This window comes from Scatophagus argus, chromosome 1 (genome assembly GCF_020382885.2).
Source record: "Scatophagus argus isolate fScaArg1 chromosome 1, fScaArg1.pri, whole genome shotgun sequence".
NCBI lineage: Eukaryota > Metazoa > Chordata > Actinopteri > Scatophagidae > Scatophagus > Scatophagus argus.
The window spans coordinates 29,480,398-29,496,042 of NC_058493.1; the positions used below are offsets into that span (position 1 = coordinate 29,480,398).

Here is a 15,645-nt window from a genome sequence, read left to right on the forward strand (position 1 = left end):
CGCAGGTACAGCACATCTGGAAAGTATTCACATCCCTTCGCTTTTTCCACATTTTGTTATGTTACAGTCTCATTCCAGAATGGATTAAATTAAATTTCTCCCTCAAAATTCTACACAAAATACCTCATAATGACAAAGTAAAATAAGTTTGCTTGAATTTTTTGCAAATTTATTAAAAATGAAAAACAAAAAATGTAACATGTACATAAGTATTCACAGCCTTTGCCATTACACTCATAACTGAGCTCAGGTGCATCCTGTTTCCATTGATCCATCTGTGGTAAATTCAGCTGACTGGGTATGATTTGGAACAGCACACACCTGTCTATATAAGCCCTCACAGTTGGCAGCATGTCAGAGCACAAACCAAGCCATGAAGTCAAAGGGATCTTCTGTAGACCTCTTAAGACAGGGTTGTGTGGAGGTACAGATCTGGGGAAGAGTACAGAAAGACTTCTGCTGCATTAAAGGTCTCAAAGAGCACAGTGGCTTCCATAATCCATAAGTGGAAGAAGTTTGGAACCACACTGCTGTGTTCACAGTGGAAGCTCCAAATCAAAAAACACAGTCATCAAATGTCATGAAGTCCGCTGATGTTCAGTTTCTGAACGGAATGATGTGTACACAGTTACTGTAATAGAAAATGACTTGTACTGTTACAGACAATTTTGGCCACAGACTGAAGGATTAATAGAGCAAATGCATGTGAGATTCCCACTGAAGATAAGCTGCAGCCGTAATGTTAAACATAAGAAGGGGCTCAGCAGGCGGACTGAGTCAGTCCCCGGTCTGTCCTGTCCACACGACCCTGAGTTAATGCACTCCAGGTGGAGCCACACATACAAAGAATGATAACATGTCAGTTTTCATTATTGGCTTTGATTGAAAACTTGGTATGTAACAGGAAGCAAAGCCATTAGAAAATAAAGATGGACGCACCTTCTGTATGACAGGACGCTACCAGCAGGGGGAGACAGAGAGAGAGGTGAGGAGGAGGGGCGGGGTGGAGGGAAGAGGGTCCTGAGAAGAATGACTGACAGCTAGTGGGCGGGGTTTAACGTGTGAGCCGCTCCACTGTTAGCAGCAGAATCAGACCTGATGGGACACGAGACACTAACACACCACAGAGACAGAGACAGAGGAAAATGGTCTCAAACCGGAATAAACCACTGACAGGACACTGCAAACAGCATGGTAAGATCTCTCTCTCTCTCTCTCTCTCTCTCTCTCTCTCTCTCACTCACACACACACACACACACACACACACACAGCGTCTTTGAAACTGTAGCCTGTAAGCACATGTAGAGATTGTGTGTGTGTTGAAGCCAGGTTTTTGGGTGGGGGAGGGGCTGCTGGGGTGTAGGGTTTCCACCAAGGTGTTTTCTCCAAACATTTGTCCTGAGGTGTGTGTGTTTTCAGTCAGTTCAGCAGTCTTTAGAGTGTGTGTGTATGTGTGTTTGTGTGTGTAGTTTGGCTTTGGATCTGCAGCAGGAGGACACCATAAAACCACACTGTGACTGTTAGATACAGTAAACTCAGTTGTTGTTTTCTCCAGATTGAATTTGAATGTAGCCTCTGCTCTTCAGTTTATTGTCCCAAATGGAGAACAGATGCATAAAAGCAGCCGTCGGTAACACAAAAATAAACCTCATTTACAGAGTGACACACAATAAGAAACAGTCGGTAAACACAGCAAATAAAAGCAAGAAAGAAACAACACAACAGGACAAAAGACAGGAAGTCCTCTTGGTAACAAGCGTGCAAATTAACTGATTTTATTGCCATTTGTCCCTGCAGTCTCTTCTGTTTGTCCAGACTTTGTTCAAACAAGATTTAATTATTGAAAAGAGGCAGAGATGCTAAAATGAAGCAGCAGGTGTGCAGAAAGTTTTCCCAGATGTGACCCTCGGCATCAGGGCCTGCAGGTAAAACATCCTTCATTACTGTAACTGAACTGAGCAGTTTGAATTAGCAGAGGCTTTGTTCTTATTGGAAGACTGCTCTGACAAATCTTCCACTGATATTGATAATTATATTTAAAGTAATGAGCTCTGTTGTTATCATAACTAATTTGAATCTTTTCTTTGTCACATGGGACATAAATCAAAATATCTTTGGGTCAAATAAAACAACCAGTATTAATACAGTATTAACAGAATGGGCGATAGTGAAAATAATCCCATTTTTTGTCAGTCATGTGCTCTGACTGTTAAGAGTGAAATATTTGAAGTGGGCATGTGACGTCATGCTTCCACAGTCTGTTGGCAGGTAAAGAAACGCTGCTTTGTCTTTGTTTTCACTGTTTACTTTGTTCGGTTCAGCTGCCAAGTTCACCACCATTTTGCTGCTCTTATTGTACCGTGTGGCTGCCTAAGTCCTTCTCTTTATTACTCAGTTCATCAGTTTGTGTAAATCATCTTCAGCTGCTTAAAACCCAAACTCATTTACTGTCCATTCACAGTCAGCTGGTTTTACTTGCTGATTGGTAAAAATGATGCATCGATGATCAAAATGGTTGCTGATAATGTTTCTGTCAGTTGATTGCAGATCATTAGAATTAGCATTAGATTTGCCATCATCAGTTTTGTCCTTCTAACAGTGATCATAATAATATGAAAGCTGTGTCCATGATGTTTGAACACGTCTCTCTCTGGACACGTCCTGTTATTGGTTGCAGATGATCTGTGACTCTGAACCCTGTGTGATGCCAACGTGTTAATCATGTTGGACTCTGGTGTCACTGACATATGACCGCTGCTACTGGCTTTCTGGATCTGTGTTTTAGACTGGACTTCCCACACCATGTTTCATCCTCTCACCTGAGCTGTACCTGTAGCGACCCACACACACCAACACCTCAGGGCTGTTTTCAGTTTGAATGCTGGCTTAGAGGGTCTCACAAACAGCCAGAGGGATTGGATGAATAAAAAGACTTTTATAGTGTGTGCTTAATTTGAGTTCAGCTGGGTGCTGCAGCACTCTGACAGGTTTTAAAGAGGAGATAGAGATAAGAGAAGGTAGGGGGGAAAGGAGACGGAGCAGGACATGTTCAGGCTCCTCCTCAGAGACTGTAAGTGAGTGATGTTTGGACTTGTTGAGGGGCCGATGGGTAAAAATCCTGAGGGGGGCTGAGAGTTCTGCAGGAATGTTAGATAATGGACTTGTACTGATGGATGGAGGCTATGATGAGCAGGAACACGGAGAAGAACATCCAGCTATTCAGTGGGCTCAACACATCAGTTGCACTTTTACTAATCAGTAACACAAAAGGACTCTAAATAAATGATGACATACGTTAAACATGTGACCTAAGGAGCTGAAAACATTAAAACATTATTTTTACAATGATGACTCTGCAACCTTCCTCACATTAATAGAAATAGAACAGAGATGTTTGAGAGGTTTCCATCATGTTTTCTATCATCTCATTACAGTAAATAACAAAGTCATCTCATCACAGTGACCTCAACCACCGAGAGTAGCTGGCTCTTCTGAACTTTTCCTGCTAAAATCTGTGAAAATTTTAATATTTTCTAGAATACTTTCAAGGCCTATCATTAGTGGGGGAAGAAAACATCCATAGTTCCAGTTACTGTCCTCAACCTTCGATTCAGAGTGCCAACTGGTCAAGCTGAATAAGTTGTCAGGGTCTTTAAATAAAGTTAATAATAATAAAGTTGCAGTCAGAGGTTCAAAAATATCTGTCAGTGTTTATAGAGCTCAGAATATCAGATCATTTAGAAAATTGTCAAAACATACGAGGCAGTGAGGAGAGAAGTGACCGGGCACTGATGATGCGTGGCTCAGACATCTTCCGGATCCACATGTACACATAAATCATCCACCTGAACAAATAGTTTTCTCTGGTTTAGAGACCCAGACCCACAGAGACCTTTGACTGCTTCTCTGCTGGTCCTTGTAGGCTGCGTTACCTTTAATTTTTGTGGTGTGTGAGCTTTGCATTTGATTTCTTTATTGTGCGTTGTATGGATGTGGTGCTTGATGGACTGCAGCAGAACTAAAAGCTGTATTTGTAAACTTGACAAAGGAAACGGCTGTGGTGGAGCTCAGGATTTATCAGGAGGGCATCTGCTTGTCTGCAGAGAACACAGAGCATGAATAGATTGTTCAGTTCAGTTCAGTTTTATTTATATAGCACCTTTTACAATCCAAATTGTCTCTTAAGTGCTTTACAGAGACCCGGAGCCTGAACCCCCGAGCAAGCAGACAGTGGCAAGGAAAAACTCCCTTTTAACAGGAAGAAACCCTGAGCAGGACCTGACTCACAAGGGAGAACCATCCTGCTGATAGTCGGCTGGGTGAAGGAGGAGAAGAAGAGGTAGACAGGACAGAGAGGATGAAAGAGAGAGAGAGAGAGAAACATACATGCAGTAGACATCATACATTACAAAGGGCAAACATGACAGGAATTCTGAAGACTATGTAATATGTATATAAAGAATATGTATATATGTATATAAAGACAGGCGTTTTTTTAACCGGTTTGACGACACACACTCAACTACAGTTTCCAACACAGATGCTTGATCAGGTCTTGATCACGTGATTAACCTCTGAAACTTGGCACCGAAAGACGAGGCATATTTCGATACTCGGTACTACCGAAGCATTTCGATCGGTACCATAAAAGAACTGAAGTTCGGTACCCAGCCCTAACCCTTATATGTGAAGATAGTGAGCGAAGTGAAATCTTTCTGATAAATATGATTTAAACCAGCCTAGTACTGTCCCTGTGATCCTAGTCTCATGTTCTAATCTGTGTAATAAAATGCTGTGATCTACAGTGTCAAAAGCAGCACTGAGATCCAGCAGAACAAGTATGGAGACAAGTCCACAGTCTGATGCCATGAGGAGGTCATTTGTAACTTTAACCAGTGCTGTTTCTGTGCTGTGATGGGCTCTGAAACCAGACTGAAACACTGACCAGACCAGACTGTTCCTGTGTAGGTGATCAGTTAACTGACTTGCCATCACTCTTTCAAGTATTTTAGACAAAACTGGGAGGTTGGATATCAGCCTATAAGCCTAAGCCTAAGATGTCTGGGTCAAGTGAAGGTTTTTTAAGTAAGGGTCTGATAACAGCAGTTTTAAACACCTGTGATACATAATCTCTTGTTAAAGACAAGTTGATCTGATCGAAAAAGGAAGCGCCAATCAGAGGAAAGATGTTCTTGAGGAGTTTAGCTGGGGCGAGGTCTAAGAGACATGTCGTTGGGTTAGATTTATTAATCTGGAGATTAGCTCAGGGAGGTCTGTGGACAGGAAGCTGCAGGAATACAAGGCTCAACAGAGCTGTGACTCTTTGTCAGCCTGGCTACAGTGTTAAAGTGTCTGGAGATTTAAATAATCAGTCAAGTTGAACTGCTGTGTCTTATGCGCAATTGCACACAGTGTATCTTTCTTCATGTCAACCATACGTAACAGAAAAGGTTAAATATTTTAAAAATCAAGAAATGTCTTTGTGAGACATGAGTCAGTTGACAATAATACAAATATAAACCGTTCCAGGATCAGTGGACTGTGGCCGTGATTTGATTTGTTTTAACGTTGATTCTCAGAGCTTTTCCCTCCACCACCTGCAGGAAGTCAGTCTGATGTCTCTCCTCTCGGACATCATGGCCTCAGTTTTTTTCAGGAAGACATTGCACATTTCTGTCATCTCCTGTGGAGTGACTGCAGTCTCTCTCAACCTCTTGGTGGTTGGAGTTAAGCTCAGCAGGTCCCAGAGGATTTCTGTGGAGATGCCTTGAAGTCAGGCTGTTAGCGTGAGCCTCCTCTGCACAGCCTCTCTGTGAGTTCAGAGTGAGAAACACTCCAATCTAATCTCCTGTTTCAGAAACTCTGTGCATGTCAAGGTCACCGTGTGAGAGTCGGCTCTGTGGCGCCTCAGGTCTTTGTGTTCCCTCATGGGGAGAGCTGTGTGCGTTTGTGTGGGATGGAAGAAGCTCTGACCTGCTGTTCTGCGTTCACACTCGCCGCTTCACTTCCTGTCTGAGCCTCCTCTGTCTGTGACATCAGCTGCTCAGTAAGAGACCCCCACCTGTCTGTCTGTCTGTCTTTGTCTGTCCTCACCTGTCTGTGTATGTGAGAGAGAGAGACAGACAGACTATGGTGTTTTGACTGCATTGGTATCCATAACATTCCTGTTCTGTGTGGAAAAATCACAGCCTACTACGCTGTCTGACGCCTCCTGTCTCACCTCACTGCCTACTACGCTGTCTCACACCTCCTGTCTCATGTCTGTTGTCTCACCTCACAGCCTGGTATGCTCCACTCTTTTCTGTGATTGGTTTGTGGCTGGTACTTTCAGAGTAAAGTCCTGCTCATCCTGTAGCTGTTTAGCTTTCATTCCTGTCTGTCATTTATCGAGTGAGATAAGATCAGACAGATGAAACTTTTATCCCCGTGGGGAGAACATCAGTCTGTCTTGAAACAAGCTGCAGCAGGCAGCAGCAGATGGAAACACGTGGAAACAAGTCTCAAAACGAGAACAAAGCTAACTCATTATAAGAGGAAATGAAAGAATGAAGACGCCAAACAACACCACAGACAAATGTTCTTTTCACACGCGACTCGTATGACTTGTGGACTTGTTGGGTTCATAGTAATTAAGCAAACAGAGGTCGGCTGTGTTCTTAATCCTGTGTGTATCAGAATCAGAAGTCCTTTATTTATCCCAGAGGGGAAATTCTTTTTTGTACAGACATTGCACTTGCAGTTTTCCTGACCAAAAAATTGAAAATATATAAAAATAGGATAAACGACAAGATAAGTATAAATCTAAAAAATACAGGTATTTACATATATACATTGTATATATAAAAGTATGTGTAATCTGTGAAGTCAGAACTCTTCCTGGCGTATTTGACGCGAGGTCATCTGAAAGTGTTGGTGCCGTGAAGCAGCTTCTCAGTCATTTCAGGCTGTGTTCTCAAGATGTTTGGTTGTGTTTTGGATGTAAATTCCGCTGTCAGCACAAACTACTTCAGAGAAGCACCAAGAACACAGCAGTCAGAGTTCTTCAGGAAATCAGATTTCTCTAATCTACTGACATCACTGAGTTTGTTCCAGGGTGGACCGTCACTGGTTAGCCACATGACAGGAGAAATAAATAGGAAATGCTTTCATCTCCCAGCTGCAGTCAACAACACGAGTCAGAGCAGATGAGCTTCAGAAGGCTGTCAGCTGTGTGTGTGTGTGTGTGTGTGTGTGTGTGTGTGAGAGAGAGAGAGAGAGAGAGATAACAGTGAGCAGGTCTGCAGTGTGTTGCAGCTGAACACATCTGCACAGTTTTACAGTCATGGACATGGACCCCACAGCCCAGTCCTGATTGAGATTAATCTGCTCTGAATGAGAGTGTCTGTCTGATAAGAGGTCTCACTCTGCTTCTGAACATAAATCAGTGCTGCTCATCTGTAAGATGTGACTGTTGGATGCGAGATGTCACCCCCTCTGCTCCTGTTACTCTCCTCCTCTTCTTCCTCTTCTCCTGTTACTCTCCTTCTCCTCCTCCTCCTCTGCTCCTGTAACTCTCCTTCTCCTCCTCCTCCTCTGTTCCTGTTACTCTCCTCCTCCTCTTCTCCTGTTACTCTCCTTCTCCTCCTCCTCCTCCGCTCCTGTTACTCTCCTTCTCCTCCTCCTCCTCTTCTCCTGTTACTCTCCTTCTCCTCCTCCTCCTCTGCTCCTGTTACTCTCCTTCTCCTCCTCCTCCCTCCTGCTCCTCTGCTCCTGTTGCTTCCCCCTCCTCCTCTGCTCCTGTTACCCCCCCTCCTCCTCCTCCTCTGCTCCTGTTACCCCCCCCCCTTCCTCCTCCTCTGCTCCTGTTACCCCCCCTCCTCCTCCTCCTCTGCTCCTGTTACCCTCTTCCTCCCCTGGTTTTGATGTGTAGGACAGCTGGTCTGTTCTGTCACTGTGTTCACTTGTGGGTGGTCAAAGGTCACGTCTCCTGTGGGCCCCTCGGCTTTTAGAGCCCATCCCTCCCGTCCTGAGTCACCATGATTGGTTACTGAGCAGGTCGTGACCTTTTTGGAAATATGACCCCTCTGATATTCTGCTGGTTTGAACAGGGACCGGAGTTAAAGGGGCATTTCGTCACATATCAGCGTCCTGTCTTTCTGTCACAGTATTAGCCCTCGATGTTTGTGGGATGAGTCTGGAGGATCCTGTCTGAATGGAGGCTGACAATGACCCTGTTATTTGCTGCACCCTCATTCTCCACACCCATCAGGAACTGGTTTTTCCATCAAGCAGTCAGCTGAACAGTTGGCAGGATGAATCATGTCCCTCCAGGGAGAGACAGGCTGCTACTGACTATTCATCAAAACCTGCAGAACCTGAGAGATTGGATTAATTTATCTTAAAGGTTCCATCTGGGTGATTAAGCAGCCTTTCACACACACACACACACACACACACACACACACACACACACACACACAGTATTGCTGTTCAGCTCTCCTGCAGCCTCAGAAAATGCTGTGACACCTCCTCTCCCCTCCCTTGATATTTTGGTTGGTGGTCCTGAGGACTATAGTACCCATGAGCCTCAGCTGCTGCTCATAGCCAGACTCAGTAATTGAATGTTTGATCGGCTTCTTACCCAACTGTGGTAGCCTCTGCTATTCACTACGCTGTGGTCTGTTGGGGACCGGGACAGGAAGAGACTGAACAAGCTGGTCAGGAGGGCCAGCTCTGTCCTGGGCTGCCCACTGGACTCTGTGGAGGAGGTGGGTGAGAGGAGGACGTTAGCCAAGCTGACATCCATCATGGACAACACCTCTCACCCTCTGCATCAGACAGTGGAGGCTCTGAGCAGCTCCTTCAGCGGCAGACTGCTACACCCTCAGTGTAGGAAGGAGCTACAGCAGCTCCTTCATTCCCACTGCTGTTAGACTGTACAGCTCAACAGTCTAGTCCTGTTTTCCTCTCTTATGAGGACTTGTATATAGCTGTATATTTTTAATTTATTATCTCTATATTTTTTTGTAACTGTTTTTGCACACTTTTTGCACTCTATTTTGTTCTTGTGAGCTGCCACGACAAGTGAATTTCCCCACTGTGGGATCAATAATGTTCATCTTATCTTATCTTTATATCAAAAACTGATGTTTTCTAATACAGCCACTCACCGTCCTTCGATGATTCGGCCTTCGGGTAACCATGGCAACTGCACTGATTCTCTGTTAGTTAACCTGGCAGCTGGACACAGACTGGTCTCAGGTGTTTTTGATTGATCATCACCTGCACAATGTCTTGCTATTCTCTATTCCTCAGCTCCTTGTTTTTTAGGTTTGTCTGCTCTCTCGTGTCTTGCTCCACAACACAGAATCAGTAATACAGTATGACTCTCCTCCTGTTTATGATGTTCCATTACGATGCTTGTTTTTATGGTGATAGTTTCGCCAAAAGCACAGTGAAACAGCAACTGCTCAGTGTCTGCTTTCAGCCCAGTCAGCGTCTCTCAGATGGTCCCAGGTGTGACTTTACTGATGGTGTTAATACAGTGATGCTCTGTCTGGAGAACTTTAAATCTCTGCTCTGACCTCTGATCTCTTTCTCACTGACAGTTTGGGTTGTCAGTGACCTGCGTCTGTGCCCTCAATAAGGACTTGAGCTACATGAAACACTGTAAAGCTAAATCAAGGTCAGATTATCACAGGAGTCGGCTCTGTTGAGGATAATGAAGTTATTATTCAGCAGGGCCTCTGAGTGGGTGGCCTCTTTCATTCTCCCATGGGAATCTCACTCAACCTGCTTTGATGTGCCTCCTCCCCTCCTCACCCTCTCAAAACCAAGGCAAAGCTGTAATTCTCACACTTCTCTGCTCAGTTGCTCCTGCAGTCAGATTCACTTTGTGTTTGTATTGTAGTTAAATCTTAGTTGCCACATTTTTACTTTTCCTGCTGGTTTTCAGTGTCAGTGAGAGAAAAGGCTTCACGGGTGTCAGCATGACCTGCAGGGTTTGTTTGTAGTTCAGTCATCTTGTCTTCTTGATATCCAGCTCACCTGTATGCAGGTGTGACTCTGCTGCTGTCGTATGTCCTGCTTTCATTCCACAGCCGAGGCAGTTACAGTTTTGCAGAGTTGCTGCTCACCTGATTCAGGTGTGCCTTTGATGGTTGTTTTGTTTGGGCTTCAGCACACTGTTGCTCCCTGACGCGATCAGGAGGAGAATCACTCACGTGAAGTCAGGACTTTTCTTAGAGATCGTTTCGATCTTGAACTGTGGTTTTCTGATTCAGTCACACTTCAGATCAGAACTGATGGTTAGTTTATCTAATGGATATAAATGATTTTGTACTATGTTTGGTTTATTTGCTTGCCCTCAGTAGTTCTGAAGAGCTGATGATGAAAGTGACATATCTTGTCATTGGAGGGAACTCACTCCTGAGTGAGATGATCTCCTGAGTCTTGTCTCAGCCATCATGACTCACTAACAGAGTCCAGCGAGTGTTCTGGTCCATTCAGATGGTGCAGTCGGTGCTGGTGTCAGCCAGCCGGGTCAAAGCACGCCTACAGAAGCTGAGTGACGGTGGTGTAGCTGCTGCGGACTGGACGACACTTTCTGTGTCTTCACTGTAACTTTGTTTGTTTGTGCTTGTTTTAATCAACGCTGTGTGGGAGCCGCAGGATGTGTTGTGTTTTTGCTTGCGTCAACGGTTTGAACTCGTGTTGTGTACCGTCGCCGTGCCTTTCAGCAGTCCAGAAACCCCCCCCCCCCAGCTCAGTGTCATCTGATGCCCTGCTGCTAATACTGGCTGCAGCACTACATTTGGCTGCCAGCTGTTGTGTGTGAATCCTGCCCCGCTGAGTCACATCCAGAATATTCACCTCAACACGCTGAAGGAGAACGCTGGCTGAGCAGCGTGACATGAAAGGAAAGTTCCGGCTTATTTCCATCACAGGAGAACAAAAGAGAACAAATTCACCAGGTCTGTACGCCTCAACAGTTAATCACTTTATGTCAAAGTGAAATGTGTAGTTTTATGATAAAGGTTTCATAACATCTCATGATAAATGAAGAGATGCAGCAGCCCACCAATCGTGTCCTCCAGACATCAGGGACTGTTCTTATTTGGTACAAACATCATCATCCGTTTTGTGTTTGGCCGTTTGGCGTTTGGGCGTTTGTTTGGTTCCAGACTGATAAAGTATTCCTGTCTGTAAACTGTTACCATCTCGACTGAGCTGTTAGTCACTCAGTAAGCAGGCCTCTCAGTTGTTGTCCCCAGTCCAAAATAAACTTGGCTGTTGTCTCTGTCCCTCTGAGTGCACAGAACAGTGAGATGAGTCCCATTTACCGGTCTGCCTGCTTGTGTCTCTGAAGCCTCAGACGATGGACCAAGTAGTTCATAAAACTCATTAACAGTATTTAATAAGTTATGTGGAAGATAGTAAAAAGTGCCAAAGATTTGAGCTGATTCACACAGGCTCCTGTAATAACTTTATTCTTTATCCCGGCCACACCTCCAGGGACTGCTGGGCGCGCCCTTGGCGATTAGCTTGGGATGTTGGGCTTGTGTTTGACTGTGTACTCTAAGAACAAACACGTGCCGAGAGCGGCGTTGCAAACGGCTCACAGCTGACTGACAGCCCCAGCGTACAGTAACATGGATAGAAAAACAGAGACTAATAATAACAGAGGAGCCTGCAGGACTCTGCTGTGTGCTGTGCTTGGTGTCAACAGTCTGTGGACTAAATGTGGTCCTCTCGTCTGCGGCCAGAAGGAATCAGAATAAATGTTAAGTGAATGTTCTGTTGATCAATGACTCTGAGTGGTTTGTGTCACTGAACTGTCATGGTGTTTTTAACAGCTGTATGTCCTAAATGTTTCCTTATCTGAAACTACCGTCTTACGTTCTCTAAAATCCTGCTTTAGTAGCTTTAGCTTTCAGGCGGTCCTGTTTTAGGGTTGGGGTGTTGCTGATGATAAGTCACAGCCCTGGGATCTGCTCAGTGTAGCATGAAAGGCTCAACCACATGCAGAATGCAGTGACGCTCCAACCTGTTCAGCTCTGACCTTTGTCCTCCCTCATTGTTTTTCTCTCAGGACTCTGAATCTTTGGACCGGTGCATCCAGACTGCTCTGTCAGTCCTCTACCCGCCCTTCCAGGCCACGTCCCCGACTGTCCTCTGTCAGGTCCTCAGCGTGGTGGAGAGCTACTACAGAGGAGACGGCCTGCGCTACCTACTGCACTTCCTGTTGCCTGCCAAGCAATTTTTAGTAAACATCCAACAAGGTGCCTGTGTGAGTATCCCCTGATCTGTGTGATGGAGGAGGCTGGTGTCCTGTCTGCAGGAACAGCCAGGTTCAAACTCGTCCTGTAGGGGCTGGGATCTGACCACCATCTGCAATGGCTTCTGTCTGGCCTGTAGAGAACCAGTCACACATGGACAGGTCATGTTGTTCTCACGCTGAATCTGAAGACTTCACCTTTACTGTCACTGACCAAGAAGTCAACAACCAACAGTTAATGGAGTGAAATCACAGGAACTCGCACGTTTATTCTCTGTATGTTTTGTCTCTGTTTTGGGTCCATGCTGCAGCAGCCAGATATGATAGAGGAGGACACAAGAACAAACAAGTAGATAGATAGATAGATTGACTTTGTTCATCCCCGAGGGGAAATTAGGTTGTCATAGCAGTCCAGTATATTTTAATACAATAAAACACACAATAACAAGAAATACTAAGGAGAAAAATAGAATAGAGAAATAGAAATAGTATCAGTATGTGTATATGTATATATCAGGGGTCGGCAACCCAAAATGTTCAAAGAGCCATATTGGACCAAAAAAACAAAAAACAAATCTGTCTGGAGCCACAAAAAATTAAAAGCATTATATAAGCCTTATATGAAGGGAACACAGGCTGTAAGTGTATATTACCTATATTAGCTTTCCAAAATGACCAATTTGATGAATGAATCCTTCATATACTCACCATCTGTGAACGGTTTTCCACGCTTTATGTGCGGAAAACCTACGCTCGTCCAGTGTTTTGTGGAGGGGCTGAGAGGGATTGTCCATAATGGCCAGCAGTTTAGCCACCATCCTCTCCTCCACCACCTCCTCCAGGGTGACAAGTTTACAGCCAACAGACTCTGCCTTCCTGATCAGTTTTTTCAGTCTGTTGGCGTCCTTTGCCTTGAAGCCCGCACCCCAGGACACCGCAGCAAAGAAGATGGTGCTCGCCACAACAGGCTGATAAAAACAAGCTCCGGTTCAGGACGTTTTCACTGGCCAAATTCTCTCAATACACTAACTGTAACTGTGATTGTTTAAAATAACCATAACATATCATCGTGTTCATTTAATCACATTCATTCTTATTTGGAATTTTCCAAACTAAACCAACCAGACATCTCACATGAGACAACACATTCTTTCACAATTTGAGCTTTAAGATTCCAAATGAGGCCAATCATTTTCCGTTTTGCAGGTTGTAAAGTGAACAGGTTACAGTAAACTCACACAATAGAGACTGCCTTTTCGTAGCACATGGGGGCGGCTCCAGATGGGTGCTGCTGGCCAGGATGTATATCGCCCAGCCCCACCTGAAGTGGCTTTCACCCTCGCTCCTGCTCTGTCTGGTCGTGTCTGTTTCTGCCTGTTGAACACCCTGTGCTGACTGTCTGATGTGTCATGCCCCGCCCACCAACATCAGACAGTCACGTTGTTCAGCACCAAGTCTGTGTAACGAGTGCGTGCTTTGTGAGTGTGTGATAGTGACTGGTACCAGAATGGTTTAGCTAGACACTGCAGGAGACTCCATCCTAACTCTCCTGTCACAGTTGAATCCTTTGTTGTGAGTGATGGTGCTGATCCTGGACTGCATATGTTGTTCTGATGTGATTTACACATCAGCTGTGAGGCTCAGCTGCAAACTGCTGTTACTGTCAGTGTGCTGCCCTCACGACAGCCTGAATAACAACAGTGTCTCTCCTCTCTTTGCCTCCTCCTGTCCTCCTCCTCAGTTGCAGTACTGTGGCTCGTTGTTTCGTCATGAAGGTTGGCCTCTGTGCATCCATGAGAAGGTAGTGATTCAGCTGTGTCCTCTGGATCAGCGCCTCCTCCACCCAGGAGACTTCTACCTGCTGGTTTCTCCTCCTCCTCCTCCTGCTGCTGCTGCTCCTCGCCCATCTCGAACACACAGCGCCTCCTGCAGGAGAGCTGTGACCTCGTGCCCCCGCCTGCTCCTGTGCAGCGTGTCGGCTGGCAGCCATCATGTGGAGCAACAGGAGGTGTCGGAGTTAGCCCTGCGCTCCCTCTTCAGCATGGCCTGGATGGACTCTGTCAACAGGGAGAGGGAGCAGCGAGGGGCGTCCAGGCTGGAGCGCTGCCTCCTCTCTGCCCATGGAGACGTCTTCAGAGTCCCCTGGGAGGATCTGATCTACCCACAATTCATCAGCCGACCTGACGCATCCCTGAAGGAGGACCAGGAGTCGTCTGTTAAGTGTGGAGATGAGTTAGTAAACACATCACACAATCCCTGTAGACATTCTGATACCTCGACACAGGATGTAAATCTCTTCCCATCTTCTACAAAAAGTGACCAACCACCAGTGAGTGGCGAGGGCGAGGACTCAGAGGGCGAGTATGTGGAGCTGACAGAGCTGCCGCTGCCTCGCTTCTCCCCACAGAAAGGCTCCTTAACCCAGTCCATCAGTCTGCAGCTCCGAGCCAGGACCAGCACACATTCCTCTGCACACCCCCCACAAAACGCTCCTGCTTCGTCAGGCAATCATCAAACCACTAACACACGGTCCTCCTGGGCCTCTGTGGAGGTCAGCTCCCACACCAGGCTTCGCTCCATGCGCATTGAGGAGACACTCAGTCAGGACTCCTGTGCACCTGTTATTCTCGCCCCCATCTCCCCCACCTCCCTCTCTCCCTGCTCCTCCTCTGCTCCTCCTGAATTCGTGGAAACCTCCAGCTTTCAGATGAAGCACTGGACTCGACAGGAGCAAACAGAAGGTACCAATTCAGGCAGGAGTTTGAAGCTAGACAGTCACCCTGCAAACTGCACAGAACACAGAGGGGAGGCCGACGGGGAGCAGGGTGAGGAGGGGGTGGAAGCAAAGGGGGAGACAGAGGAAGAGAGGGAGGAGGAAAGGGTGATGGAGGGGCAGAAAGGGACGCATGACATTTTAGTGTCAGGTGATGAAGGTGAAGAGAAGAATAAAGAGCTGGAGGGCAAGGAGTGCAGAAGGGAAGTTTTACTGCTGCAGAAGGATGAGACTGAAGACATGGAGGCAGAGGTGAATGAAGAAGGTAATGATGAGGTAGAGGTAGAAGAGGAGGTTCAGCTTATAATTGTGCAGCAGAATCAAGAAAGAAAACAAGAGGTGCAAGTAATGAGAGAAGATGAGAGAAAAGATGATTACAGAGGAGGGGAACAAGCACAGACACACACTGAGGACTCTTATTCTGAAAACACACCACAGACGCACACTGAGGACTCTTATTCTGAAAACAGACCACAGACACACACTGAGGACTCTTATTCTGAAAACACACCACAGACACACACTGAGGACTCTTATTCTGAAAACACACCACAGACACACACTGAGAACTCTTATTCTGAAAACACACCACAGACACACACTGAGGACTCTTAT

The 15,645-nt window shown here is 45.8% G+C and overlaps 1 protein-coding gene across 1 annotated transcript; it reads left to right on the forward strand.

Moving 5' to 3' along the window:
- Positions 1-1,046: 1,046 nt before the first annotated feature.
- On the forward strand, positions 1,047-15,624 carry LOC124064224 (rho guanine nucleotide exchange factor 40-like; the record flags this gene model as incomplete). The annotated part of the gene is made up of 3 exons (XM_046398470.1): positions 1,047-1,194; positions 12,072-12,269; positions 13,999-15,624. Coding segments are annotated over exons 1-3 (1,827 nt in total), but the record flags the coding sequence as incomplete, so codon positions are not given.
- Positions 15,625-15,645: the final 21 nt, after the last annotated feature.